The 20,051-nt window shown below is 37.7% G+C and overlaps 1 protein-coding gene across 2 annotated transcripts in view; it reads right to left on the reverse strand.

The window, feature by feature from the left end:
• Positions 1-6,158: 6,158 nt before the first annotated feature.
• PDZRN4 (PDZ domain containing ring finger 4) overlaps positions 6,159-20,051 on the reverse strand; it is a 421,629-nt gene continuing 407,736 nt past the window's right edge. Inside the window, exons 6-8 of one of the 2 annotated variants that reach the window (XM_004384583.1) lie at positions 17,510-17,611; positions 13,348-13,464; positions 6,159-8,139 (exon numbers count right to left, since the gene is read on the reverse strand). In XM_004384583.1, the coding sequence (XP_004384640.1) occupies positions 6,613-8,139; positions 13,348-13,464; positions 17,510-17,611 (1,746 nt within the window). In that variant the 3' untranslated portion in view covers positions 6,159-6,612. The remainder of the gene's footprint in view (positions 8,140-13,347; positions 13,465-17,509; positions 17,612-20,051) is intronic. The other variant, XM_004384582.1, reaches the window with a different exon arrangement.

Consider the following 20,051-nt stretch of genomic DNA (forward strand, 5'->3'; position numbering starts at 1 on the left):
GGGTATAATATTGTAATTTAAAGTGTAATTTTAATTTTGCTAGTTGTTTATATCACTACTATTGTCATTACACTCAGTAATATACAGGAATTACGATTTATTAGTAACATTAGTACAAAAAACTTTTCTAAGCATTCTGTATGGTCTGGTATGGAAGGAAGCCCATGGGCGGGGGCGTGACACCATGAGTAGCCTCACTGAGTGACACCAACTCTAGTCACGCCACTGTTTCATCTCCCCAAGGCAAGAAATGTGTTAGTGACCAATGTAAAGCACCTAGCACAGTGAACATCCCAGACTCTCAACACGTTTCCTTCTCTTGACTGTTTTTACCATTTGTATTACTTTGTGTCCTCCTTCTCACACAGTACATTTCAAAACCTATTGATTTTCTGATCAAAGTTAAGTTCCGAAAACAAAGTCAGACTAAGTTAAATGGACACAAATAGACCATCTGTGCTAAACTCACTGTTGCTACCATAATGAGAACACTGTCTAGGGCTGGTTTCTTGAAACATTTGGGTAGGTACTGCTTTCCAGAGTCTCTCATCCATCCAATTTACTGCTATCACCATCACAGAGGTCAAGTTGAATAAAATCTTGTTTTATTAAATTTCTTATTCTAAAACAATTGAAAATTGAATATCCAGCACTGACTAGGCTACTAATAAAAATACCAGGCTTTAAGGATCTCTGAGAGTCTTGCAGGTAGACACCTAAGAGCTTCTTTACACCAGCTTCACATTTCTGAACTTGGTGTGGCAGGCAGCACAATGAAAGGGGCTGATAATAAGTGAGGTAGGATGCAGTTATGTACTGGTTAGTCCTAGAAAACAATCACAGGCTCAAGGACTGAACCAAAACAAAAGCTATCTCCAAATTCCCTACCATTAGCAACAAGCGGTCCAAAAATTGACTGATAAAGTAGAATCAAATGAAGAAAATCAACACGTTTGAGGACATAGAGATAATGATATCAGTGCCTTGGACCTTGTCTTAAAGCAGAGCTGATAGGGCTTAAATGAACAAATTGCTAACTAACCAGTAGCCATCAAGTCAACTCTGACTCTATGTGTGTCAGAGTAAAACTGAGCTTCATGGGGTTTTCAATGGCTGATTTTTTGGAAATAAATCACGAGGTTTTTCTTCCAAGGAAGTACTGGGTGGACTTGAACTTTCAAACTTCCAGTTAGCAGTTAAGTGTATTAACCCGTTTGCACTACTTGGGACTCTGAACAAATTGCTAATAACTCTGATTCTTATTCTTCAGTAATGTGGAGGCAGGAGTAGTGGAAAGAAGGGAAACTTTGGGGTCAGATTATCACAAGTTTGAATCCAGAATCCATTGCTCAGTAGCTGTGGAAATTGTGACAGATTACTAAAATTATACAAGCCACAGTTTGCTCATCTGTAAATGAAAATAATAGCTAATATCCATTGCATGCCAGTTCTGGGCCAGCACACATCTAGTATTTATATATATATGTATATATATAACTAATTATATGTAAAATTATATACCTGATTATATCTATCTCATTTAATTCTCAATATATGAAGAATACTATAATTATCTCCACTGTACTGAGTGGTAGCATGGTTACTTGCCTAAGAATACAAATCTACTAAAAAGCAGAGCTGGGAAGTGATGAATGAATAGTGGATATTAATAAGCTAAAAACATGAAGTAGAATACTGAATAACAAAAAGGACCCTAGTTTATTGACGATCTCTGAACCCAGGAGCAACGCTTTTTCCAACACAATACTGTTGGCTGGGATGTGTGAAAAATGCACGGCAGCGGAAATCCCGAGCAGCTGTTGTTTGGTAAAAACAGAAGAAACACCAGGAGGACATATGTGGCAATGGATACTAACTGTGCAGCATGCTATACTTATGACAGACACATTATGGAAACAAATATTAGACATCATTGGGTGGAAAGTCAAATGAGTGTTAGGGCAACGCCATCTTTTAAGTGTTGAGAAATAACCTTGGCTTTTAGCAAGAATGAGGGGAGAATCTCCTGGCGAGATGGGAAGACTTGAAATGTACACTGTGGGAGGGATGGACAGAGGAAGGACAAGCGTTTATCTAAGACAGCAAACACCACAAGCAGAGAGTGGCGTTGGAAATGAGAATGGCATGCTTGAGAAACTGGAGGGTGTCCTGTCCAACTAAAGCAGAAGCAGAGTGGGACACTAGAATTAGCCCAAAATCATCCCTAAAATAATTAGCAATATGGTGCCCATTTATTCAGTTCTACGGAGAAGACCCCTTACAGAACTGGAGCAGTGTAAACTGGTTCTGCTCAGGCTGAAAAAGGCATTACACCTGAGTGGAAAACAGCAATAAAAACACAAAATGCTCCTCAATAGATGACCTATCTTAGATAATTATTTTTGCCAATGGCTTCCTGTAGTCACTGTTTGCCGAAATGCTGAAACCATACCATGCATATTTACAGGGAATGAATGCTTTGCTTTATCTAAATTTTAAATCCTTTAATAATACCTTCAAAGTTGTACATTTCAGAAAATAATGAAATAAAACTAAAGAAAGAAAAACTTCACGTAAGTGGAAAATATGGAAATATTTTTTAGAATATGTAAATTAACTAGTGAACCTATTGCTGTGGTCAACTTTATTAATAGAAAATTAATTTAATATTTAATAGCTATTTAAAGCATACTGGTTGAAGGAGCATCAAATTATTTACCTATCCAAGGTACAAGTTTCTTAAGCGCTGAGTTGGAGGTCCCTCGTGGAGAGAAGTGCAGATCATATGGGAAAAATAGGTTGACATTATCTTAAGGAAATCCTTGAAATTCTTGAGTAATAGTCTTAGGCACTCAGATTTTTATCCCAAGTTCAGGAAAAGACCCTTGAAGGTATCTGAAGGCAGTGAGGAAAGTGATGTTTAGGAGGGCAAGTGTTCCTGCTGTATGCAGGACAGACTTGAAAGGGGGCTTGGGGAGATCAGACATGCACCTGTCAAAGGAATGAGGCATGGGGTAGTGACAGTCTAACTGAGATGATATAAGGGTATTGGAGACAGTATGACACATTTTGAAGAAAAATGAACAGTACTTGGTGAATGACCAGATAAAACAGAAGTTCAAGAAGATTCCAAGGTGATAAGCATGAGAGACCAGGTGAACAGAGTAAGCGTTATCACAAAAACAAGGAATTTGAAGCAGAGAGCAGAAACTCATTGTTATTGTTGTTGTAAGGTGCCTTTGAGTCGATCAAACTCATAAAGATCCCATGTGACAGAGCAGAATTGTCCTATATGGTTTTCTTGCTTCTTTATGGAAACAGATCCCCAGGTCTTTCTCCTGTGGGTTCCAACTGCCAACCTTTGGGTTAACAGGTGAGCGCTTAACTGTGTGGCACCAAGGCTCCTTAGAAACTCATGAGAGGGATAAAAAGAATGAATTTAGGTGGAAGATTTAGACATACCAACAGGACATGGATTAAATTAATGGGTATTTACGGAAAAACTGTGAGAGGAGGCTCACTCAGCCCACAATATGTGTCTGTACAATAATGGTCTGCACAATATAAGATAGCAATGATAGCCTTCTCTGTGGCATGGGGTGAAGAAACGCCCATCAAACGTACACAGTTTTTACCTTCTTATGTCCTTCACATGTGGATCTTAACACCAGTTTCTGTCACATCTTGAATATAAAAAGCAACAAAAAACGTGGAATTTCAGTTAAGCCGCTAATAAAATAGTTTTCCTTTTTACATTCACATTGTTCTTCTGAACTGAAATGAAATATCCCACATATGACCAATTTTTGTCTCTGCTGAGCAACAGGTTTATTATTCATTTACTTAAAAAAACGTGTTTAGCACAAAGATATGTTACGTAGAAAGATAAAGCATAACACTCTTCAGATTTTCACTGATTTTTGAAAGAAAAAGACATTTTTCAACTTGTAAAACTGTATAAACACAGACATGAAAAACACCAGCATCACATTTTTTAAAAAATTGGCAAGCACATTTGGCTGTAAATGAAAATAACACTCAACTGGTAACTTTGGCAACAGTACAGGTCTGTGAGCTGTGCGCATGTGTCTTCTGGAAAAACTACATGTTGATTCAAATAAAGTTCACGTCTAGGAGTAACTCAACAAATACTTAAACCGAGTTGTGTCAGGAGGATAAATAGCAATCACAGGCATTAGGTCAGAAAAGAGCTGAACTCCTAAGATCAACAGGCATTTTTATTTAAATCCATTACACCAAGAGTTAAGATGGGAGTGGTCTTATTCACTGGATTAACAATGGTTTAAATTAGAAGTGATGAAACTTTTAGTCCCCATTGTTTGCTATTACTATCACTGTTTTAAAATCTTTGAGTCCAGCCTTTTATATTATGTAAATAAGATTTGTTTCTTTCCATCTATGTCATAGCCCTTCAAAAGATAAGAACTTGGAAAAGTAGAAGAGTAAGGAAAATAATAGCAAAAGGGACAATAGGTGGAGGAGAGAGATAAATGAATAAAACAATCTAACTCAACCAGCATTCATTATTATCCACATGGCATTCTACCAGAGATTTACAAAGAAAGAGGGCACAACTGCCTTCCTCCATGAATTTGCAATCTATGCAGGGAGACAATAAGTTCTATGTATGTGATTCAATTATTGCAGGTGCATCAGTGTGTGTGCTAAAAAGCTGAAAGATTCAAAATAAGGGGAAAATCCGAGTGTCATCATCCAGAGGCGAAATGTGTATACTATTACACTCTAAGCGGGGGTATAGAGTTTGTCACGGGAGTCCCTGGGTGGTACAAATGGTTAACATCCTTGACTACTAACTGAAGGATATGAGGTTCGCATCCACCCAGAGGTACCTCAGAAGAAAGGCCTGGCGATCTACTTCTCAAAGATCAGCCATTGAAAACCCTGTGGAACACAGTTCTACTCTGATGCACATGGGGTTGCCTTGAGTTGGAATCAATTCTATGGCAACTGGTTTTTAGGGTTGGCACAGAAATCCCAGACAGGAGAATAGTACGGTATAAGATTTAAGGGAAAATGAGCAGGTGATTTAAGGAGCCAGACTTAAAGAAGATCTAAAGAAGAGATGCAATCGGCTAGGCAGGCAAGTTAGTGAAGGGCCTTGAATATAAGTAAGGCTGAGGTGTCAGAGTCTGATTCAAGAGCTAATGAGAAGCCAGTATAGGTTTTTCAACAGGAAGATAGCTTCAGAAATAGTTAAATGTTGTGTCTCTGTTATGCTAGAACCTGTTATGTTGAATGGAAATTTGATTAAACCCATGTTTGCATGCACATGGTTGATCTTGCCTAAGGGATTGAATGTTTTCACTTGGAAAGGCATCATGATTGACATATGTTATGGTTATATGTTTATATGGTGAAAAACTAGATTTTAAAAATCTATCTGACATCTAGCAATCTCAGCTTTTAATAAACTGACATAAGGCATTTATAATTGACTGCGCTGAAAATTACTGCAAAATGGTTCTGCAAAAATTTATCCCCAAATGGTCAACTAAACAAATGCACATAATGTCACATGTCATAAACAATCTTCAAATCTGGGACACCTCATGGTCTCTCTTTCTCCTTGCCTTTCCCTAAATTTTTCTTAGCTTTACCTTACGTGGGTGACTGGCAAGGGGAACAAGAACTAATGTTTATTGAATGTTTAGTTCAAACTTGTGGACCATATAGCACTCTGTTAGATGCTCTACATATGTTATTAAATTTAATCCTGGTAGGAATATATGATGCAATGATCTATAAGAAGTATTTCAGGAAAAAATTTATAGAAAAAGAGGAATAGAAAATGTCCACATTTTATAATGTACGATTAGGAATCTTCTAAATATTATATGTATGGAACTAATTGATATCTGTTAACCACAGGGGACAATGAAAATAAAACACTTCTTGATAACTTTTCTTAAGGATAAGCAATAATTTATTTCTTTTTATCATCACAATTATCACAATTAACTAGCTACATGACCAATGTCACTATATATCACAGGAGGATTGTGATACCTACACTTTACTGAGACAAAGACAACTGACATTTATGTATTAAATGTACAATGGTATGTTAAACAGAGGTGGTTTTTATGTGTAAGACAAGATGTGGCATGTGATTTATTAACAGGTTTGATTTAATATATATTATGCCAAGAAGCAAGCATAGAAATGTTTTGGCATTGAGTTGTTATTAAAGTAGAAAATAAGCAAACTAGAGAAATAAATCCAGATCTTAACTTACAATAGATGCATTAAAGTAGGAAATTAATTGGCTCCTCAGTACATTGGTTCAAGCTTTTTGTTTGTTTGTTTTGTTATCTTTCCTTTCCTTTGTTTCGTTTTTGTTTTTTTAATAAACGTGTAATATGAATATATCACAAGCTAAAGAAAGATCTCAGCCAAAAAGAAGGTACCAGTATATGAAAAACGAATGAAAAAATTACCAGGTATTTTTGCTTACAAAAAATTTAAACTATAAAGAGTCACAAAATATATATAAAAACGCCACATTGAACGAGGCAATCATACTCTACCCAAACTGGTAGCACCCTCTTAAAATCAGTTGCTCACACACAGTCATACAGTTGTGACTGACAGAAAGGCATTGTGAACTCTCGTGCCATCAGGAGACTTGGCCCCGTGGGTCATCAGTTCTTGGATTGTCATCCAGTTGTCCAAAATTTTCTTGTTTCTTTTTTTCATCATCTTTTTGTGACTTAGTTCAATGATGTTGATCTCCTTCTTGCCCTCGCTGCCACTCTGAGGACTCTCCTTGAGACACTCTAAGCGGCTCCGCATCATGAACTCTCGGCGCCGACGCTGCTCCTTGGCCCGGACCAGGTGTTGCTTTCTCTCCTCTTTGCTCCAGTAGCGCCCCATTTTCATCTCACTCATGGTGTCATCATCTGTAGTCATGCCACTCCGCTCCTCCTTGATCTTTAAGGCACGTTCCTTCAGAATTCGGTCACGCACTGGTCTCTTTGTTATGTACCGTGTCCCGTCACTCCTAATTTTCACCTTCCATTCCATCTTGGGCTCTGAACACTTCTGAGACTCCTTGCACATGCTCACCAAACTGAGCTGACTCTGAGCATACTCCACTGCAGATTTCTGTTGAATTAATTGCATGTAGCTTTGATAATGCCGGGCATGTGCTGGGATGTTTGCATATCTGTATGAGGAACTGTGGTAAGGAGAGAGGTAAGGGATGTGTTCAGTGACTGTCTTCTCTTGTTCAGGAAGCTTGTTGCTTTCCAAAACCTTCTCCTTGCCTTCAATGCTACAACCTTGCTCAGTGGTTTTGCCTTTGGTGGAAGTTGACTCTTTACTGCTCTGTCCAGAAGAGGCTTGATTGGCTGCAATTGTGCTTCTCAGATTTTTCTTATTGGTGAGGTCGATCATTCTGGGAAGGGAACTGTCAGGGGAACGGTCCACAGTTAGTGGAGTACTTCTGCAGCTTTCAGCTGTGTTGTAAGCACTGGAACTGTCTTTGTCAGACTTTTCCGGGTGTTCAATGATGTCATCTAGTCTTCCTCTTTGCATATCTATGCTGGTATTATAATTTCGGAATCCTCCATCATGCAATGCCCAGATATCTCCATACTGGTCTGTCACTTTCTGAAGCCTGTGAGCCTGCATGATATTCTGGCACTCAAGTTCAATGTTCCTTAGCTCTTCATTAAGCAACTGTAGCTCATGCTCCACTCCCTCTTGCTCCCCTTGATTGCATTCAATTGTGCTGCTCGAGTAATATAGGTCATACTCTCCACGGTTTCGAAACTTGCATTTGAGCGCTAAGAGTTGCCGGAATCCTTCACATTCCTCATCTTGGTTTCCAATGCAGTCTGAGTCAATGTATTCACCAGACATGAAGCTCTCATTGCACTGAAGTTCAATGCTTCCCAGAGTGTCTTGGCTCTGCCCCAGCCCTCTCTTGCTCTTCAAAGAAATGCCGTTGGGGTCCTCAGCTGCATTTTCCTGCTCTGAGCTCTCATCATTTCGTAAGCTCTCATCTGTGCGCCCCATTCCACTGTCTTTCTCATGATTGTTGGATGAGGATGTTGCCGTATCTGTTGTACCTTCTTCTTCTTCTTGCTTTTTTGGCTAAGAAAATAAAGTTGAGAAAACAAAGAAAATTAATTATTTTGAAAAATATCAATTTTTGAAAAAATTGCTTGAAAAACAGTGTTTCTTGGTAAAAATGCAACTCCTCGAAAGCTGGTATAATTTTACTACCCATAACAGTTTTAGAAATAAAGACGATTAGCTCATGGAAGCTTTTTACGTAATGAAATAAAGAAAACAAAAGCTGCTTGAATATGGCTACGATACTCACTTGGGGATAAATAAAACAGGACCATTTAAGATAACTTACTTCAGGTTTTTCTTACTTGGCAAACTGTGGGGTGAAGGTGTATAAATGAGGTGACTTTATCAGTTTCTGAAGTGATAATACACAAACAAATGAGCAGGACAGAATGCTTAAATTTCATCAGCATTTTGGCGGCCTGGAATTCAGAAACTACAATCAATTTTTTTTCCCCTGAACTTTCCTCAAGCAAACGGAAATAAAAGATATTCCTTAATCAATCTAGTAATATGCTAACAATGGTAAGTCAAACAACACAAAATTGCAGGAATAGATCAACATTATGTTAGCCCTGGAGCCCAGGACCTTCTATGTGTAGATGAGGAAACTCAATCCCAGAGGGATTCAGTTTACTAGTGACACATCTATATCTCCCAGTGCCAGGATTCCTGAATATGTGTGCTTTGATCCTCAGTGTGTTGACTCTCCAAATCAGGTTGCTCAAAAGCAAAACTCTATGTTATGCCTTAGGCCTCATTAGAGTCGTTGTTGTTGTTGTAGTCACTGTTGAGTCAATTCTGACTGATGTTGACCCTATGTGTGCAAAGTAGAACTGCTCCATAGGGTTTTCAAGGCTGTTATCTTTTGGAAGCCGATCATCAGGCCTGGTCTTCTGAGGAGCCTTTGGGTGGGTATGAACCAAAAGCCTTTCGGCTAGTAGGTGAGTGCTTAACCATTTGTGCTACCCAGGGACTCCTCATCTGAACTACATTAATTTTTCTTCTTTTCTACTCTTAACCAGTAGTCACCTTCAAAGGTTGAGTTTTATTCTACTGAGAATAAAAATGACCATCCTCAAGAAAACCTGAGCAACCTTAATTACCAGATATGGGCATAATGTCAAAAACTATATATACACATATCACTTCCTGGTAGTTTGTGGCTTTCGAATAGAGCAATTAACTGTCAATGCCCTAAAGATGTGCCCTGGTGGTACAGTGGTTAAGAGCTTGGCTGCTAACCAAAAGTTGGGCAGTTCAAATCCACCAGCCACTCCTTGGAAACCCTACGGGGCAGTTCTACTCTGTCCTACAGGGTTGCTATGAGTCAGAATTGACTCAACGGCAATGGATAGGTACTAGTAGTAGCCCTAAAGAGATGCGTATGTAGTTTTTTTTCAGCAAATAGTTACTTCCTCCTCCATTACTTATCATACAGTACCATATTTTTATGCAAATAACATGGGCCTTCTACGTTTGTTTGCCAGCCCTGCCCTCCCCTCCTCCGTGATTTTCATAAGTGTGCTATGCTAATTCTTTTTTTTTTTTTACAGCAACATGTTAAAAAAAAATTTGTCATAGCAGCACTTATGAAAATACCTCACCTGGGGAGGGCACATCTGGCAAACAAATGTAGAAGGCCCACATTATTAGCCTAAAAATACGGTACTCTGCATGGCAGTTTCTAGATCATATTTGCCTTATTTCTGAGTTTACTCACTATTAGACAGATGTATTTTTTTCTCTAGCAAGTGTGATTCTATAATTACATATAATTTAGCCTGTTAGTGCTAAAGAAAGGAGGAATGGGTAAGAAGTATTCTAAAACAGGATTTGAAAGGGTCTCTCTAGATAATTGTCATTTTATCCCACATAAATAATGACAGAACAAAAGGTGATATAAAATACAAAGGAAACAATATGAGCATGTATCATGTAATTCTAGGATTCTCAATCTTTCCCTAAAATATTTTTTCTCATTTGCTGAAAGCATATTGAAATTGATTTTATTTTATTGATATAAAATAAAGTTACAATTAAGTAACTTTAACTAACAATGGAAAGCTTGTTATATGGCTATGCCCCTCACTATAAGCTGACAATGTGGTGACATCTGCTCACTGTGCCGTAAAACTCTCAAAGGATGTTATTGATATCGGACATTTGAGTTCATATATTGAATTGTTTATACTTATATTTTTCACATATCCTGTGATGAGCTGAAAAAAATACAAGAAGGCTGTCATTTTTTCTAATTTTACATGTAGTACAAGTAAAAGACATTATGCTATAGGAGATGTTAAACTATGTGTCAGCTGCAGTTCTAGGACCCAGGATAGTATCTAAAGGGGAACTTTCTATAAAGGGTTTTCACATATGGATATGTATTTTATTATTATTATTTTTTTATTGAGTTTCTCTTTCTTTTGCTGCTGGTTTATGAGCAATTCCTGGTTTCTGATACAACGATATTCTATCATTTATCATTTCCCTATGGAATTATTACAGTGACAGGTAATACTTCTACCAAGACATTTCTGATGTTGTATTATTGTTTATTAGGGTAAAGGACTTTTAAAGGTTTCTGTACTTCTCATCATTTTTCAGTCTCATGGGGAAGAAAAATTTCTACACAGTGAGAATCTGACCTGAGGGACATCTTGCGTTACCTCAAAAGACCTAGCATTTGTATTAAGTCTGATGAGTAGGCAGCATTTGACACCATATCACTTCACCTGGACAGGTTTTCTCCCTTCTTTGTTTATTCCAACATCTTCCTGTCAATTCTGTATCAGGCCACATTTTGTATTTAAGAGGGAGAAAGCCTGGAGCAAGGACTTTCTTGCTTCTAATTAGCAGCTGCCACCAAAAACTATCTTTATTTGTGGCCAGTGTTGAAGTCAAACAGAAACTTCTATTTCCTCCCACCTATAATGAAAAGCAATCACCACAGTAGTAGCAGCACTTTTGAGCGCCAACTACTGCTTGTGAAGTGGCCGATAAGCATTTATGATCAGCACATGTGTCTATCACCCATGGCTATGTTGATGCTGTGGTTTGCAACCTAGAGATTTATTTACTATATGGATGTGTGTACACACACACACACACATCTCTGTTATGGGACATTAGCATATCAACATAATTTATTTTTATCTTGAAACATCTTATTGTTAGTAATATACTACATATAATGTTGCAGTGCTTAATTTGCTGATGTTATCATTCTCAGATGTTCACTGGCAGATTTTTTAAAAATAATTTTATTTATTTTCTTGTCGTTCTTGAGAATATACACAATAAAACATATATCAATTCAACAATTTCTATATGGACCATTCAGTGACATTGATTACATCCTTTGAGTTGTGCAACCATTCTCATCCTCCTTTTCTGAGATGTCCTTCCCTCATTAACATAAATTCACTGCCCCTCTGAGGTTCCTATCTAATCCTTCAAGTTGCTAGTGTTACTTTGATCCCGTACAGATAATTCTTAAAAGAGCATAATGCTCAAGGCAGTCATTTTTTACTAATTAAGCTAAACTATTATTTGGTTTTAAGAAGACTTCAGGGGATATTTTTGGTTTAAAGATTATCTCAGGGCAATAGTTTCAGATGTTCATCCAACCTTCATGGCTCCAGGAAGTCTGAGGTTCATGAAAATTTTGAATTCTGCTCTGCCTTTCCCCCTTTTGATCAGGATTCTATAGTATCTTTGATCAAAATGTTCAGTAATGGTAGTCAGGCACCATCCAGTTCTTCTGGTCTCATGGAAAAGGAAGAAGTTGTTCATGGAAGCAATTAGCCACACATTCCATAGCACCCTCCTATTCCTGACTCTCCTTCTTCTTCTGTTGCTCTGGGCAAATAAAGACCAATTGTTGTGCCTTGGATGGCCACTTGCAAGCTGTTAAGACCCCAGGCACTATGCAACAAACTAGGAGGTAGAACAGAAGCTCTAAACAAGTTATTAGGCCAATTAACTGGGATGTCCCCATGAAACCATGACCCTAAACCTCCAAACCAAGAAACCAAAGCCAATGCGGTTTTTGGTTGTACATAAGCAGCCACTCTTTTTTTTTTTTTTTTTGTGATTATTGTAAATATACATATATCACACCCCTTTTGCCAATTCAACTTTTTACAGGTGTACAACTTACTAACAGCAATTAGCATAATTGGCTGTGCAACCCTACCCTTAATCAATGTAATATATTTCCATCCTTGTTAACACCCCTTTCCCCCTCCCTCCCACCCCTGGTAACCACTAATAAACTTTGGTCTCTATACATTTGTCTTCTCTTGTCTTTTAATATAAGTGAGGTCATACAATCTTTGCCCTTTTACGACTGACTTATTTCACTCAGCATAATGTCTTCCAGCTCCACCCACATTGTAGCATGTATCAAGACTGCGTGTCTCCTACTGGCTGAGTAGTATTCCACTGTATGTGTGTAGCACATTTTGTTTATTCATTCGTTGATGGGCATTTAGGTTGTTTCTACCTCTTGGCTATTGTGAATAGTGCTGCAATGAACATTAGAGTACAAGTCTCTGTCTGAGCCTCTGCTTTCAAGTCTTTTGGGGATATACATAGGAGTGAACTGCTGGGTCATGTGGTAGTTCTATTTTTAGTTTTTGAGGAACCACCACACTGTTTTCCATAATGGCTGTATCATTTTGCATTCCTACCAGCAATGGGTGAGCGTTCCAATTTTCCCACATCCTTGCCAACATTTGTTATTTTCTGTTTTGTTTTTTTTTTTAAATCTTAACCATCCTAGTGGGACATTTGCAGACGTTTACATGTAATGTTTCCAACCTCCAAAGACAAATAAGATTAGATTTATAAAGATGCTGATAATAAAATGCAATAATAATGAAAACTAAGAAAAAAATGAGGTATGAGGTATTCTAGGTACATCAGAACTGACTTGCGACAGATTTGCTGGGATAGAACCAACACTATTGTAAGCAGGAGACTACCTGTACTGCTGTACTATGTTGACATTGGTCCCGAATCTTCCCAAACTAGGAATATTCTTAATAGAAAAAAAAAATTATTCCCTCTCTTTCATTTGAGATGATCATTTACTCTCAAAAATTACTATTACAGAGATGTTTGATCAAACCCTTTCCCCTCCCCCCTCTATTTCTGGTTATACATTTTAAAAGGAACGAGCAACACTTCAAATGATGCAGTTCAAATTGTTAGCCCTACCTGCTCCACCTCATTGGCAGTGTACTGCATTGCTTCATTATGCTCTTCTTCCAACATCTCCAAGTTTAACTCCTCTAAGAATTCATTCCTTTCATCTTCCAGCCAGCCTTCATCCAGCTGCAAAAGAATACATTAGTACATTATATTATGTTAGTGAGAACTCATGCTAAAATAGGGTAAACTTAAATGGCAACGTCTGACCAGTTCCTTTTATCATAATGATTCTCCTCAGAATCCCAGCCTCCCATAGTTCACTTCTCAGAAAGAAGAAAAGGTGATTAAAAAAAAAAAAAAAAAAAAATTGGACTCCTACGCCTTTTATCCTTTCCTGAAACAGAGCTACAGATTTTCTCTCATAACTGAGTAGCTCTCACAGCATAGGACATTATCTTCTTTTAAAATGTATGAAAAGCATACAGCATAATCCACAGCTGCCACGCTCATTACCTCCAACAGTCCCCGTGTTAAAAGAACTGCAGTGGTACTAATAGGTCTATGAGACAATTGGGCTTTTTTCCTTAACAACAACCCCCACTGAGACTGCACACCAAGTGCCCCCACACTCCGACACTACCCTCTTCCTGCTTTTTTATTTCTAGGTGGATGGCTCCCAAGTTAACAAGATGGCTGCCTGCCACAAAAGAGTCTACAGACAACATTCATTTTATCTGGAAAAAAAAAAAAAAAAAAGGAAAATACTAAGTTATTCTTCTCAAAACAAAACAAAAAACCATGCTATGCTATGTTTATTTTGATTCATTTTTCAGGCCCAATTCCGTAGAAAACTGCTATAGTCGAGGTGGCATTTAAGGGTAGTGGAGCTGTGTATAGCATATGAGGTTTTGTTTATGGGTGCTGAATACAAGTATTATAGTGGGTCTTACACGAATTAAACTGAACAAATCTCTCTGGCTTCTCAATACAATCTGAAGAAGAAGAAAACTGGTGGTTACCTTGCTAATATGATTAGTGTTGACAACCAATATAGACAATTCGCCTCAAAGTAGATTTTTGGAGGTGGATTACATAAAATAGCTGTCTATGATGATTTAATTAACTGGATTATTGGTGAAATTCTGCTCTGCCCTGCTACAAAGAAACAGCAGCCTCTGGGGAGCCAAAATTGACTGTAGTTTGTTTTCACCACCAAATAAATTGATAAAATAAGCCTTTAAAGATAACTGGATTTTTAAAACTTAAAAATAAACAAACAAAAAACCTGAAAGAAGAGTATTCAACTGTGTAAGAAAAGGCATTAGCATATATGTATTATATTCATTAATATGAAGGCAAATCATAGATTTCTTGATATCTAATGAAGGCCATCTAGAACTTAGATTATCTGAAAACCGTCTGGGGCCAAAAACATGGACACATTTATTCATCCTCATTTATCTTAATGTGGCCTGAATAACTTGACTGGGTTCCACCCCACTGACTTTGATATGCAAATGAGCTATGATGATTAAGCTGACTAAAAATTTAAATTCAGTTCAATTTATAATTGTCCAAATTTTACATCTTTAATCTCTTTTAAGTTCCGTGAAGCTACAAATGATAAACTCCAAAAGAAATTATTTAAAACTAGAAATGTTTACTTTTCATAAATATACCAAGGAATTTTTCTTTAATCAGGTCAAAACAAAATCTCTCCTAACTGTGATATAGGAAATGATGGAACAGAGTCTTTTGAGGTCTAAAAAAAGGGGGGAATTAATGATTCCTTATAACTCTTTTCTTACTGACTAACACCATAGACGCCTGAGTTACCATCTGTAGTCAGTCTATGGCTACTGTGATAAGGCTTTCCTCTAGGCAGGCGGTGTACACAACGCAGTGGGGAAGGAGAGATTCTTCTTGCTCCTCTCCTGTCCCTGTTGTACTTCCCCTTTCTACCTAGAGGTGCATTCACGGCAGTCTCAGTCGAATGCTGTGGCAGAGACAGACCTCCCCCTTGAAATGAGCTTCAGGAAAAAGAGGATTGTCATTATTATACAGGGAGAATCTGTCTTTACCCAAGTGGGCTGCATGTGAGAAGGGAGCAACCTACACTACCATCTCAAAAGTAGTGACAAGTTCTTATGATAGCTCTCTTTGCCCCAGCGGCCCAAGGGGAATAGAACAGAATAGCAATATCTCTAATGGTCTGAGGAAGGAAATGGGCAGAAAATGAAAGAAAGTTGACAGGGAATGACAGGAATGAGTTATTTAAAAATATTGCACAGATGCCCCCAGCAACTCTGTAGATCATTTCTGAGAATCTAGAAGATACTGGAAACATTAAAAAAAAAAAAAAAAAAGAAAAAGAAAAAGCACACGAAAAGCTTCCACATTCTGCCTGGATAAAATACGCGTGTAAAAAATAAAAACACAATAATGAGTTAGATTGAATTTAATGAAAAAATACAGGTCCTATTAAAAACAAGATTTTATTTTTCATCTTTTTTTGCCACTTTATAGCATATACTGCTTAAATTAAAATTTTCAAGTATGGTGTTAACATGCATTTTCTTTCCTGGTTTCTCTAGAAATTTGATTTTCTAAAGGCGATTAGCTTCCTTCCAGTGACATGAAGGCTTCTTCAGGAACAGGGGCTAATGCAGATTCTGATTTTTGACAGACAGAATGGCATCCTGTGGAGTCAGACCATCCTTAATCAACTGCTACAAGAAGTCTGGTTTGAAAATTCATCCTTCAACATTGACTCTTTTTGGAGCAAAGATCAGGGGTGTAACCAGATATTCGAAAATGTCATTGGCTCTACCAAACATCTGTATTCCATTGAAGATTAACAGGATCTGGTCTTATGTCATTAATTTCTATTCTTTCCACAGCCCATTATAGTCATTATGTGGCATAGTTTAAGGAAACAGTTTAATTCTTAATTAATGAGGTTCTCTAGCCGTTACATCGAAAGGGCAGGGAAACCACACTATATCATTAAAATATCTTTCCTACAACAGAGATGATTACTGTGCTGCCTCCTGAGTTCTCTTTAATTTGCCACGAATCTCACTAATATGTATTTAGACCTGTTACTTTGTTCTTCTTCAAGAATATGGCATCAGTGGAGTTAGTTTGAGAGATTTCCAGATAATTAATACAATTTCATGTGTATTTTACAAGGTCAGTCCCAGGTAGGCAGCCCATTCAGTTGTGTAGGTTCTTTTCCCCACCCCTAAGACCTCAGGTGTGTGACTTTACTGTGCCCTGGACTATGGCAGACTTTATGGGAACCATTTAGAACGGTCAAGGGCATAAAGGAAATATATGCGGAAACGGGGATTTTTTATAACCACTATATTCAAGTCTGGATTCAATCTGACACTGAAATACACTTGCTCAATGTAATTTATAGATAGTAGGTAGTTACTGAGTCTGAAAAATATCAGATCAATAAGCTGGGAGACAAACGGCGATATAACCAACTTCACTCAAACCACTGACAGATGGATAGAATGGTGACACTATTATGTCCTTTTTGCATTGTGGTGGGGAGTAAAAAGGATATAAAAGGAAGCACCAACAGTACTTTCCTTCCACCATTACCTCTACTTTACCTTCCTGACATCTCCCTCTGTAAAGATATCAAAAATTCCTTTAGAAGCTACATGTTTGTTTTCACCAGACAGATGTTTGTGTCACACTAAACTTGGAAAAAAAAAAATGCATTTACTATACATGGAGCTACACCATGCTTCAGAAGACACTTTATTTGATAGAGTTACTCTAAAAAGACTTAAGTTGAAAACTAGATATGCTAATGGTTCTCTCTTCAGAGATTTATTCAAGATACCTCAATATGCCAAGTAACTATTTTTAGATGGAAACCGAATGGAAAGATTCACACAGAATTAAACATCACGCAAAGTCGACCATTTTTCATTTGTGAATTCATTTAAGTAACTGGCAAGAGGAAGGGGAGGATAATGATTTAATTTTGTGTGCCTTTAAAAAAGATAAGATGTTGAGCTGCCATTCTGTAGAGGAATATATGACTTTAACTTATAATCTTTTGGAAGAGGTTAGTAAGTTAGGAAAGCTCAGCTGTAGCTATGTTTTGTATACTTGGTTTTACAAACATCCACAGTACTGGTTTGATACAGAATAGCAGACAATGAATATAAAGTTCAGTCTCAAGACTCTTCCTCGCTGATCTGACCTGAATCTCCGGCCTTGCAACCAGCAGCACGATTCTCTTGCACTCATCACTACAGAGCAATGCCACTGCTTCTTCTCGATTTTGGACATCCTCGCCATTTATCTAGAAAACAAATGAAAGTGGCATATTAGTTTCCGTTTCCACAATGCTGCACACAATAAATGGCAAATATCACCTCATTTATGGTAAATGTATGGACAATGAAGCTCACACAAAGGGCTCATCTTCAGTCCCTCAGTGGTAAGTGTCTTCACTCAATTATGCGCTTACTGTAAGAGCCATATCGATCCCTGAAGGATGGCGGACATCAGAGGAAGCAGTTATGTTCATAAATGTCCAACCTGCGCCCTGGCAACATACATCCAGCAACACAATTAACCAGCCCCTGACAGGTGACGTTCATCTTTCTCCGCTCAGAGTAATGGAAGTGTCAGTCTGAGATAATAGTGCTGGGGGAAGCAGGACTGGCAATACCATAACTGAAATCCATCATCCTACATGCTTGCTGCGAGCCAATTAGAGAGCTGCAGTGTTATCTCTCACCAGGCGATCCTGCCAGGCCACTGCTGATTGTGATTTCATTTAATCATTTCATATTTGTGTGTGAGTCTGACTCAGTTGTCCAAACATCACTTTCAGGATATCTTTCATTGTTTAGCTAATCAAAAGAACTTCAGCTCATTAGCAATATCCTCAGCAATATGCCAGTTCCTTTCTAAGATTCATCCATTTCCCCGAACAACAGTATCTTAAGGTGCATCTCTTAAGTACACTCAAACAAATATTTTTTTTTTTTAAATTAAGATAGAGTAATATTGATTTTAAAAAGAAAATGCTGAGTGAAAGAAGCCAGGCTTGAGAATACTTTTAATTACATAGAAAATGTTCTAGTAGTGTTGAAATATATCTTTTTCCTTTTTCTAAGTTCTAAAGACAAAGTAGATAAGATTTCTAAAGTTTGTATTTTAAACTACATTTTTATGTTCAAATGTGTTCAACCCTTAGTTAACACAACTTCTATTTCTTGCACATTTTAAGGTTATTTTGTTTTGTGGATTTCTCAAATGCATAAAGACAATGGGATTTTTGATCCATAACAGAACCAACATATGTGGAAAGAAATTTCAACTAAAGAGTTCAGTAATTCTGTCTAAAATAAGTATTAACTACTTTGAGAAGTTAAACAGATGGAAAATGTGGCTTGCACTGACCATTTTTTAAATAATTGATCTGATGTCTTTCACTAAGGATTTCTGCTTAAAAGTGTGAAGTAAACTACTACTGAGGTTTTCTCCTTGCCGTTCTCTGGGATTGTGGCTGATGCGTGAAGACGAACGAACATGATTATCTGAAAACAAGCCCAAGAATCTTTACTTTAGATCACAATAAACAATCCTTATTTCTAGACTTTTATCGTATAGGTAGCAAAAGAAAGTCAACCTGCGGGGAGGGGAGAGGGGGAGCCCACAACCACAGGTTGTGCTTTGTTGATTGATAAAAAAGATATAGCCTTCGTTTCTCACTTGTGGAAACCCTGGTGGCGTAGTGGTTAAGGGTTACGGCTGTTAACCAAAAGGTTGGCAGTTCGAATCCACCAGCTGCTCCTTGGAAACCCTATGGGACAGTTCTACTCTGTCCTATAGTGTGTTAGACAGGAAATGCAGCTTTTACAAGTTTCCTACACATTGCTTGTTTTCAATTCACAAATAAAATCCATCAAATTAGAAAATAAAAGCCATGATTCCAAAACGAGGACTAATGATTGGAAAGGGTATGTGGTGGCTGTTCACAGACATATATCTGAAAAGCTATTTATGTACTGATTTTCAAGGCCTTTTTTTCTCAAATAAAGATAAATTGGCAGTTGTGGATTTCACTACACCTCCCCAACCCCAATTAAATGTAGTTTAAAATAATGACTTGTCAATTTTTACTTTCTTTGAGCTTTGAGAGCATGTGTCCATCCCATAGTAATTCTTCGTAGCATATCTGCAATTCATCAATTTGTCTATTAGTCATGAGCCAATAGTTCATCTTCCCTCCACTATGGGCACATCTGATCCTAAAGGAATTGACTTCAGTGTTCTCACACAGGTTTTCTTCATTTCTTCTATGTTTGCAACATAATTCTCATACTTGCCCCTCTGGACTCCACTCGTATACAGAATTTCCATTGTTTCTTCATCTAAATTTCACCTACCTTTAATCTAAATACCCCTCCTTCATGCCAGTCTAATGCTGCTATGTTATGTTCTCTACATTTCCCATGCACATGCATCCACATTAGTGTGAATGTCTTATATCAAAAGCTCCCAAAGGACAGTGGCTAATTTCATGCAGCTCTATTTGCATGATGCCTAGCGCTGAATGGGTTGTAAGAGGTAGGAGAACTCCTCTGGATTTGACATTGTAACTCCCTTCAGCTTCAAACTGAGACAACTGAAGGCAAAGGTCCATTGTCTTAGTTATCTAGCACTGCTGTAACAGAAATACCACACGTGGATGACTTTAACAAAGAGAAATTTATTCTCTCACAGTCTAG

The sequence above is a fragment of the Trichechus manatus genome, unplaced genomic scaffold (genome assembly GCF_000243295.1).
Source record: "Trichechus manatus latirostris isolate Lorelei unplaced genomic scaffold, TriManLat1.0 scaffold00123, whole genome shotgun sequence".
In the NCBI taxonomy this organism is placed as follows: Eukaryota; Metazoa; Chordata; class Mammalia; order Sirenia; family Trichechidae; genus Trichechus; species Trichechus manatus.